The sequence below is a fragment of the Elephantulus edwardii genome, unplaced genomic scaffold, assembly GCF_000299155.1.
Source record: "Elephantulus edwardii isolate Elephantulus edwardi_28Jun2011 unplaced genomic scaffold, EleEdw1.0 scaffold00598, whole genome shotgun sequence".
In the NCBI taxonomy this organism is placed as follows: domain Eukaryota; kingdom Metazoa; phylum Chordata; class Mammalia; order Macroscelidea; family Macroscelididae; genus Elephantulus; species Elephantulus edwardii.
In genome coordinates, this window is record NW_006400348.1 from 79,831 (window position 1) to 90,755 (window position 10,925).

The following is a 10,925-nucleotide window of genomic DNA, read 5'->3' on the forward strand; positions in this document are numbered from 1 at the left end:
GACAGAGCAGAGTTTAGGGCCGTTGTACATAGGGTCGCTAGGAGTCACAGATGACTCGACGGCACATAACAACAAAAAGAACTTGTGTTTCCATATGCTGTTGTCAACATGGACGAATGAAGACACGGACACTGAGAAGGAGGGGGAGAGAGAGTGAAGGCAGGGGGCTAACACCTTGAACACTGCAGCCCAGAGCTGAGAGTCTCTCCTGCCTTTATTGAAAATTCCCAAGAGATAAATCACAGAGAAAATTCTTTACCAATTGGCTACTATGTATTTCTCTGCTGACATCCTTATGCTTATCTCAGGAATAATGCATTTACAACCACATCAGGGACTAGCAGAGGTGCCACCAGGTCTGTCCGAAGTGTCTTTCTAAGGAGAAAGACCACCTAATTCTTTGTGATCTGTCACAAGAGGAATTCCAGCTTGTATTTGTGCCTCCTTCAGTTCCTGTGTAAGCGTTTGGTTGAACCTTTGGCTTCCCACAATATGCTTTTGTCAACCCTGTGTACTCTCATAAGAGACAGAAGAAAGTATTTCCCTTCTGCAGTGTTTCCATGATGGTAGGACATCACTCTACTTTCAGTCTGTCCTTTATGTTTTCTTCATTGTTCTTAAAGGTCTTTTCAAAAGAAGATGAAATTGACTATTGCCAACAGGTTTGTTTTCCAGATTCACTGTTTCTCTATTTTGTGCTGGTTTTGGTTTTGGGGTTTTTTTCCAGGACTCAGGTTATGTGTCCAAATATTCACAATCTGTCTGCAGGTTCATTGACAGTGTGGTAAATCGTATGGCCAGGATTTCCTCAGTGAGAAAATGAAGGTCATAAGGCCCAGAACAAGACTCAGGTCTCAGCCCCTGAGTAGATCTTGGAAGAAAAATAGAACTTTGGTCATGTCTGTACCATTTCACTGGTTTCTCCCTATGTGAGGCTCCTTTTTTGCTCTTGCCCAAATTGTGAGACAAGGTACCGATCTGATTCAGAATACGCTGTGTGTTTCAGGCACCATTGTTCCTTGACGATGTGGTCATCTTCTTCAGCCCGCAAGAGTGGCCTTTGTTGAGTGTTGCTCAGAAAAAACTCCACAGGGACGTGATGATGGAAATCTTGGAAAACCTGGACTTCATAGGTAAAAATAAGATTTGATTTGTTTGCAAATCCTTCGAATGCAAAGAAAATAAATTCCTGCACATTACTTTTGAACGTTGGCTGAAGAATTGGAATATAAGGTACAATGAAACAGGCTTGGTCACCTGGCATTTAGCGCTCACACATGCAAAATGATTTCTTCATGGAAGCCTTTGTATCTGAGAGCAACTTAGAGATCACTGGACACTCTTTTCTGCATCAGCAGACCTGTCCTGGAGCCATTTTTCTATTTTTCCTGTGATGTGTGTCTTGTGTCATGTTCTGTGAATCCTCTGTGATATTGTGTGTGTTCTGTGCATTGTCATGTGTGTACTGTTCTGTGTGATGTCGTGTGTGCTGTGTGAGTCATCTCTGTAATTATCCACCCAGAGGAATCTCATTTATATCATCATGTCTTTGATTTGTCTCAGAAGGGATTCCTAGTGAACGGTTTGCCATCCAGTGTCAACGTGCTGAAACTGAAAAATGTGCCCACTTGACTGTTTTTTGAGAGCAGCCTAACGTCTGTCACTTTCTTTTCTTTCTGTGTTGTCCAAATTATTTTTGTTATATAGCAGGCCTTGAACACGTGAGTGAGGGAGAAGCATTATCCCCTGTATGTACTCAGCTGACGTTCTTAAGGACTACCCACCCTTGGTTTTCCATGTTAGGGAAAATGTTAAAATTGTGTGGCAAAGGAAATCTACATAAAATCCAAGAGAACTACTGGAGGTGAGTATCATAAAAAAGAAAAAAACCAAACCATTAACAAAACACAAGAAATACTCATGAGAAACATTGTGACTTTGGAAACAGGTATCAGAAAGTGTACTTAGATTTATAAATGCAGTTCTAGGAATTATATTTTTGCTAAATGATGTCACTCACACGTCCTGTTGTGTTATTGTGGGCCTATAGGAACACACTTAGTTACAACTGTGTGTTGTTTATTTTTCTCCAAAGTCCATCAGGACAGGAGCTGTGTGACTGGATTCAAGACAGTCTCTCTGGGAACATGTGCATCAGATTTCCGAGTTACTCCTGCAACCGTGTCGACATAAACCTGTTGAGGAGTGACCTTGGTGACACCAGCCATGAATGTAAGAAATGTGGCAAAGATTTCTGTACCTTCTCCTCATTTTGGATCCATGTGATAGATGACCATGAACCTACGGAATGTGCTGAGACACATAGGAATCCTTTCCCTTTAGGTTTCCAAGAAGCATTAACTTTTTTCAGTAAGCTTTATGAATGTATTGAAAATGGAAAGCCCTTTTCTTCTTCTGCCCCCCTTACGGGTACATCAGACAGCACAGGAAATAGCAAAAGTGACAGTGCCGAGAAGCCTTGTACAGGTAAGGTATGTGGAACATCTTTGCGTTCTGTGTCATGCCTATGGACACATACAAGAACACATACAGATGAGAAACCTTATGAATGTGACCAGTGTGGCAAAACCTTTCCTCACCTTGCTCATTTAACTCTCCATGCCAAAATGCACTCAGGAGAGAGACCCTATGAATGTAAGGAATGTGGGAAAGGATTTTTAAAATCCAGTATCCTCATCAGACATGGAAGAATTCACACAGGAGAAAGACCTTACGAATGCAAGGAATGTTTGAAGACCTTTTTTCACTTTGTTGATTTTACTAGGCACACAAGAACCCATGCAGGAGAGAAGCCTCATGAATGTAAAGAATGTGGCAAACCATTCCCACAGTTAGCTGATCTCAAGGAACACAGAAAAATTCACACAACAGAGAGGCCTTATCAATGTACAGAATGTGGGAAAACATTTTCTAAATCAAGTCACCTCACTACCCATCGAACAGTTCACACAGGAGAGAGACCTTATGCATGTCAACAATGTGGCAAAACCTTTGCTCAAGCAGGTAGCCTGACTGCACATAGAAGAAATCACACAGGAGAGAGACCTTATGAGTGTCAAGAATGTGGGAAGACGTTTTCCCAGTCATGTCGCCTCCTTGTACATAGGAGAATTCACACAGGAGAGAGACCTTACGAATGTCAGGAATGTGGGAAAGCGTTTTCACAAAAAAATGGCCTTACAGTACATAAGAGAGTCCACACAGGAGAGAGACCTTACGAATGTCAGCAATGTGGGAAAACATTTTCACGTTCAAATACCCTCACTGTCCATAGAAGAGTTCACACGGGAGAGAGACCTTACGAATGTCAGGACTGTGGAAAGACATTTTCATATTCAAGTCACTTTACTATACATAGAAGAATTCACACAGGAGAGAGACCTTACAAATGTCAGAAGTGTGGGAAAACCTTTGCCCTTCCAGGCAGCCTCACGTTACACAGAAGAATTCACACCGGAGAGAGACCTTACGAATGTAGGGAATGTGGGAAAACCTTTTCCCTATCTGGTAGCCTCGTTGTACATAAAAGACTCCACACAGGAGAGAGACCTTACAAATGTCAGGACTGTGGGAAAACATTTTCACATTCAAGTCACTTCAGGAAACATAGAACAGGTCACACAGGAGAGAGACATGAATGTCAGGAGTGTGGGAAAACCTTTACCCTCTCAGGTCACCTCGCTCTCCATACAAGAATTCACACAGGAGAGAGACCTTACGAATGTCAGCAATGTGGGAAAACATTTACACGGTCAAATAGCTTCTATTTACATCAAAGAGTTCACACAGGAGAGACACATTACCAATGTCAGGAATGTGGAAAAAGGTTTTCACGATCAGATGGCCTCACTAAACATCACAAAGTTCATACAGGAGAGAGAACTTAAGGAATGTCAGGAATGTGGGGAAACTTTCAGGATCAGAGAGGCTCACTGGACATAGAAGAGTTCACACAGGAGAGACACCTTATGAACGTCAGGGTTGTGGAAAAACTTTTCACAGTTGTGTCACTTCACTACATATCAATATTTACACAAGAGAGAGAACTTGGGAACGTCAGGAATGGAGGGAATCCTTTTGTGACCCTTGTATAGGAATTATCCCTGAAGAGTTCCGCCAAGATAGACCATCTCAATGTAAGGAATTCGGGGCCACCTTTCAGCAATGCGGTGGTGTCAGGACATCCAAGTGTTCACACACCAAAGACACAGTATAAACGGCATAGGACATAGTTGATCTCCCCCTCCTCCCTGGACAGACAGGCTGCATGAATATAAGAAATATAGGTGTGTGGTCCAGTCACTCCTCCACCCACAATGGGCACCTGAGGACTTACACTACATCCACACATGAATAAGAAATTTAGGAAGGAATTAGTCTCCCCAATGATGTCCTATAGGAGAACTGTCATTCTGTCCCATAAGTGAGATCTTTGCAGAGGTTTTTACTATGTTTTTTCCATGCATGTGGGACTCGTTCAGTGTTGGTTAACAATCTGGGTCTGATTTTGCAGCATTGTGACAGATTGATCATTATATTGCCGGTGTGGGCTTTTGCAACCAATTTTTATTGTGTTTTTTCTGTTCCAGGATTAAATTTTTCTTTGTTAACAGTGTAAAATCATGGACTCTTACCCAATGACTTACCCAATGACTCTTACTTGTAGAAAAAACAGCTGGGAAAATGCAGTATTATAAATTTCTGTGTCTGTCATTGTTATTTTCCATGCAATTAAAAAAAGATCTTATTTGTACAAAAGGTGTTGCTTCATGGAAGGCTTTTTTTTTTTAATTTTTTTATTGTCTTATTTTTATGTGTACCGTCAAATCAGATCTGACTGGTACAGGAGGAGATTGCCCCCTCCTTCTCCAGCAGAGCATCTGATGGATTTGAACCGTGTATGTCTGGGATTACAGTGCAGCGTCTTGCCACTTCATGGATGGCTTTTATTTCTCCCAGGACAAGGACAGTGTACAGAGGAAGGTCCTAGATAAGATGGACTGACGCACGTCTCAGACGGTGTGTCTGCGTCAGTGAGACTGGCTCCATACAGCCTACGCCTCAGAACCGTTAGAAGTAGGGTCCCTAGTAGTTGCCAGCATCTTGATGACACATGACAGACATATCGACTGCTGACTTGATAGGATGGCATCTCATAATCCTTATGTGGAACAGTCAGTCAGTACCAAGCAGCTACAAACTCTCCCTAACTCCCAATGTCCTTGTCAGACCGTAATTCTCCTGTCACTTTAAGTGGGTGCTGATCTCTGCTTTGGAGGTAGGCCAACAGTTTCTCCTCAATAAACTTTCTTGACCTGGGCTCTCTACTTCCTCGGTGACCTTACATTTTTGGTACTGAAAGCCCGGGAGAGGCACTCGTCAGGAGGCAGCCAACCCTAGTTCCCTGAGTCTTCCTTGTCTCTTTCTCACTCTCTTTCTCTGTACCTCCTTTCAGGCCTAATCCACAGAGATTCAGAATCTCTTCTGAACTCGATTCATAATGCTCCGTGGAGCTAGTGTACAACCTACGTGTCCTGTTGCCTTCTGGAGCAGGACTGGAGTCTGTCCTGATTTCATATTGAGATTCTCTGCAAACTCTGAAACTGGCTTGTGTCCCTCTCCTCAGCGTGACCTGTTTCTCCTGGCCCCAGAGCGCCTAGGATGTGCATGATCGACCTAATTCTTTTCACTCCTTCATGGGTTTCATCAGTCTCTGACTGCCCCTCCTGGAATTGCTGAGAGGACACCTCCTTTCTTTTGGGGCTTTCTGCCTCTTGCCGTGGCTGGCCTTCCAAACAACACCAGACCAGTAAGTGGCAGATGCTTTCCTTTCTCGGATCTCCTGCTCTCTTCGGACTCTAAAAAGTCCTAGGGCTAGGCCAGATAGATCTCTTGGCCCAAGTGGCCTATCTCTCCCATTACTGGGGATGCCCACGCGATGAGCGGAGCTTCTTGTTATGAGGACAAAGGGAAAGAGGACACTTTATTCCCAAACTCTCCATCTCTCCACCATAACCTCCACTACTTACCTGCACAGATCACAAGAGCTAGGCAGTTCTGTCCTCCTCAGTACACACCACCAGGGTTTCTCCTCTGCTCCCATTAGACTTTCTTATTCCACTACCATAGCTACAATATTCACTAAAGAATGAGTCTCAAAGCCCTCCATGAGACACTTGGCTTTAACATTCTGAGACTTTGTCATTTTCTACCGATGCAATTAGTAGATAATCTCACGTACCATCTTGCCTCAGTGGTGCAGACAAAGACACACAGGCGAATGCACAAAGCTTCTACGCCCCTCCTATCCCTGATGTAACAGCCACTCCAGTATACAAACAACACACACAAACCCAAAACTTTAAAGGATAAGCTTACACATAACATGTTTTTACTTTTATTAAATCAACATATTTGTTCTCTTGCTGTTTTCCTTATTTTCCACCCACTTACATTTTTAGCCAGAGTATAAAAAAAAAACCAAAAAACCCAAACACTTTTGCTCTACCCTCCAAATCCTCCTAGGTAGCTCAGTTCTTTGCTCCCTGACACAGATCCGCTTTTTTTCATCCTGGGGAACCACTCAGCACCCCCTGCTGCTCACCCCCACCCTGCACTATACACAAATACCAGCTCACAGTGCATTTCCTCATGAGGTAACTTCTCTGATCCACAGTCATCACCTTCTGCTTCCTGCTCTCCCCCCTCTTGCCTCTAACACCTGCACACACTTGCCAGCTCAAATAGTGCCCCCCTCCTCTGGCCTCACCATACGGAAAGCAGAGAAAATTGTGCAAGTGAACATCCTGTCCTAGGAAAAAGAAATGCTTGATGAGAGGGGGAGAGGTTGTGGCAGAAGGAAGAACCTGCATCGTGACTCAATTAGGAAGAAACCTTAACAGGATGATCAAAGGATGTAGGTGGGCAGGGATGTTGTTGTGTATTGATAAACAAAGGTGAGGCATTTCATGAATCCATGGAGTTTTGGTAGTCACCTGTTGATGGTCTCTTCTTTCAAGATGAAGTTTTTTTGCAGGACCCTCGGAGTTTTAAGAGATCATTGCACAGGGACCATGCTAATCTTCTCTGTGTCATTGCAATAGTAGTCTATTTGCTAAGCACTGAGACAGCGAATCTATGAAATGCAAGCGCTATGTCAGTGGCCTAGGGTTCAAATCCTTCTCTGAGTAATCACCCTTGTGCTGTGAGAGGTATTTCAGAGCATGCTGCAGAAAATGGGCTGATTTTATTTTTCTTAGGAAAAGATGGTCCAAGGATCATCTGACTAGTAACTCTAATCAGAGCAGGATGTACCCTGCGGGGACAGAAAGGGAGGGGGAAAACTATTCTTGAAAAATCTGTTCACTTATTTTTTTTTTTTGAGAGTGAGCCAGTCTTGGGAACATGTCCTAGTGCAATAGAAGAAGTCAGAAATGAACAGAGAGTGGGGGGAAGTGAGTGGGAGCCCCAGAAAATGCATGACGGAGGGAGGGAAGGAGAAGAGGGGAGTAAGAATGAGAGCGCCTGGGAGGGAGATGGAGAGAAGGTCTAGGTGAAAGAGAGGGAATGAGCGAATGAAAGGCGGAGTCAGTGAGCGAGAGAAAGAGGAAAGTGAATCCTTGCAACTGATGCCAAAACCTGGTGCGACTCGTGATCGTCGGATCCCAAGGGCGAGCGTCTAGTGTTCCCCCACGGACCCGCTTCTCAGTCGCACCGGAAGTCGTGGCATCCGGAAGCGGAAGTGCTCCCCCAGCCGGTCCGTTTCTGGTCCTGGTGGCTGTTTGGCGGTTGTGGGCTGCGTGCCGCGTTACTTGCTGACCTCCCGGGGTCTCCGCGGCCGTCGCTGGCCTCCGAGTGAGCCGGGGTCAGAGCTGCGCTTCTCGGAGCGTCTCCAGGTCCGTTTTCGGGGCGAGTCCGCGCGGACGGAAGAGGGTGTGTGTGTCCTCCCCGCGGAGTCGCCGGTGAGCCGGGGAGAGTTGGGGGTGGGGTCCCCGCGGGTCCTTCCCCTGGTCCGCACGTCCAGCTCCTCCGTGGACTCTGTCCACTCCCGCCCCTGTGTGCGCGTGTCCGCAGAGGTCAGCGGTGTCCCCCAGGTGCGAGCGGCCCCCGGCTCCGCACCGTCCACTGTCCACACGGCGGGGCCGCGTTTCCTTTGCAACCTCGAACGTCCGACCCTCGTTGGCCGACGCAACTGCACATGCAGTCTCTCCTTTCATTGTTACCTTAAAAAAAATCGTTTGGGAGAAACAAAGCTCATTATTATTTTTTAATTCTGATATTAGTTCTCAAAATTATTTTCATGGCCTTTATTATTTCTACCTTGGACAGTAATTCTAAAAGCAGGTCGTTTCTTCGACTTTAAACCTCTGCTTAAAAACAGATGTGAAAGTGTTTTAGTGTAAAAAAAAAAACTTAAATAGAAAAGTGCAATTTATACCTTGCCTTCGACAGAAATCGTAGAAGGAATTCATTAAAATCTGTTTTATAAGTTTCCCTTTTTAAATATTTTTTCTAGAATATCACTCTTTATAAGTTCCATTTTATTTTTGTCACCTTCCAATTTCCTTAAATTCAATTTCTTTTGTACTTTATGATCTGATTAGTGATGAATTTTTTTCCCCCATGCATTTTGCATAATGCTCCATGAGTTCTTTGCTTTTCAGTGCTGCATAGGATTCGATTGAAAACATATTTTCTTATGTAGTTAAAGTTCTGTTAATCAGTTGAGCAGTCAAATCCAAATCCTGAAGCTAGATTTGGCTCAGTGCAGTAATAAGTCAGCTTCTTCCATGATCCAGCAGGAACAACTAAACATTTAACTGTCGCCTTTAACTCAGGACTCCTCTGGTTACACCTAGTCCTGTTCAGCAATGCCACAGTCTCTTCACCACTATCACCACGGGCTCATCATCAGATTCTGTCTCTTGCCAAGGTTTTGCAAGTGTCTCCCTCAATTCTTGCTATCCACTGTAGATTCCACTCTTTCCCTTTATTTTTACTTAGAAGTCTGTTTTAATTGTCCAGTGCTTATCAAAACCACTTCTGATTCATCTCCTTTGTCTGTGTGTCCTTTGCCATTCCCTATCTCTCCTCCCTGAGAAAGATTTCACCCTGATTCCTAAGGAAAAGGGGACAACGTGTTCTCTTAGCTACTTCCTGCCAAAAAGGGACCCTGTAGGTTCTGTTTCTAAATTTTTTTTTTAATACTAAAGTCTTTTGTTTTAGTACTAAAACCTCACATTCATGACTGTTCTTCCAAAAGATATTTTTTAATTAATGAAAGTTTACAGAGATTTAGGGATTCTCTTCATTCGTTGTTACACAAAAAATGGTATATATGTTTTTTAAAAATATTCTCTTTTGAGGTACACGGTTCAAATCCACCAGATGCTCTGCTGGACAAGGAGGGGGCAATCTCCTCCTGTACCAGTCAGATATGATTTGACGGTACACCCAAAAATAGTACAATTTAAAAAAATATTCTCTTTTATCATCATCTTCATTCAGTTGTATGTTTTGTGAGCTTCGCTAGGCAAGACTTGTGAGGGATGTTTCCAGTTATATGAAAAGAAAGATTGTCAGGGCTGGGAAAAAAATAATCTGCATTTTAATTGTTAAAATAAGCTAGAGGAATTAGAACCCAGCGTTTCAAGTAACCCTTTTTCTTTTTGAGAGTCTGTCTTGGTTTTCAGAAGTCAGCAGTTAATTAAAAAGGCATCTTTTAGGGACTTTTTTTGGGGGGCTATCACGTGGAAGCTGCATCTTTTGAGGATTGGCTTTGGTGGTAAGGTGGAACTGGACCTCGAAATTGTGGAAAATAATTAAGTTGTGGATTTAAGGAAAATCAAATCCTTGACAGCTTCAAGAAAAGACTCAAAGCACTTCCCAGCTGGCATAATACACACTCAGATACTGTGATATTTTTCAGGCTGTTAGGATATTTACACAGATGACACACCTTTGTTGTGACCTAGGTTGGGTTTGATGTTGGTGATTAAACACTCTTTCTGCTACCACAACAGCACAGTTTTTAAAACGTTGAAGGCTGAAACCCAAGGAACTCATGAAATACTATACAACATGGGTGACTCTAGAGGACAGTATGCCGAGTGAAACATCTCCATCACAAAAGGACAAATACTGCACAGTGCCACCATTATGAAACAGGACTGACATGGAGATTGGGGGGGAACTAAGAAAAGAGGGAATCAGTAGTGTACCAGGGCATTGATGCAGATGGTAAATAGAACTACTGAAAAGGAAAATAGGATTGGGTATTACTTGCATGACAACAGTCCAGAATAAGATCTGCACAGAAAAGTGGACTTTGGGGAGTGTGTGTGTGTGTTTGTAAAACAGTGAAGGATTGTTTTTCAAAAAGAAAAGTGACCTATGGAGTGGGGTGGGCAGAGAGGAAAATATACAACAATGAATAAATGGGAATCCAAGTTCTTTAAAACCTTTCGTTAAAATCTCAATTAAAAAAATTTACTAAGGGGGAAAAAATGGTTGAAGGCTTCTTGTAGGGCCCAGTCTGTACTTGCAGAGCAGAGCAGCAGATGATGGACGCGGAGACAAGACGTGAGGCATGTGCAGCGGAAACTCGTCAACCCTTGATAGATACTAAGGGTCTTCAGAGACATCCTAACAGGGTGGGAGAAAAGATTGCATCTCCTGCAGGACTTAATATGCAGAGTCAGATTCAAGTGCAATGTTTCTGAATGGCAAAAAAGGTTGTGATTCCCTCCTGAAAGGTTAGTGGTTTGAGGCCACTCAGATGTGGGCCTGAAATCAAACCTTCCCTCCTAGAGACAGCCTTTCACATTTTCCAGTCTGGACAAAACCACTTGCAGTGAGTTGGAAGTGGCCTGACTGAAGGAAGTTTGACTTTGTGAAGGGATTAA

The 10,925-nt window shown here is 43.5% G+C and overlaps 2 protein-coding genes across 2 annotated transcripts in view; both read left to right on the plus strand.

Moving 5' to 3' along the window:
* The window catches only part of LOC102873643 (zinc finger protein 658-like), a gene marked incomplete at its 5' end in the record, with an annotated part of 34,682 nt that extends 27,846 nt beyond the window's left edge, over positions 1 to 6,836 (plus strand). The window contains 3 exons of the mRNA XM_006903368.1: positions 2,580 to 3,612; positions 3,694 to 3,828; positions 6,760 to 6,836. Of these exons, the coding sequence (XP_006903430.1) occupies positions 2,580 to 3,612; positions 3,694 to 3,828; positions 6,760 to 6,836 (1,245 nt within the window). The remainder of the gene's footprint in view (positions 1 to 2,579; positions 3,613 to 3,693; positions 3,829 to 6,759) is intronic.
* A 115-nt stretch (positions 6,837 to 6,951) lies between these two features.
* The window catches only part of LOC102874044 (zinc finger protein 490-like), a 44,866-nt gene continuing 40,892 nt past the window's right edge, over positions 6,952 to 10,925 (plus strand). Inside the window, exons 1-2 of the mRNA XM_006903369.1 lie at positions 6,952 to 6,977; positions 7,730 to 8,114. Coding sequence (XP_006903431.1) covers positions 6,952 to 6,977; positions 7,730 to 8,114 — 411 coding nt within the window. The remainder of the gene's footprint in view (positions 6,978 to 7,729; positions 8,115 to 10,925) is intronic.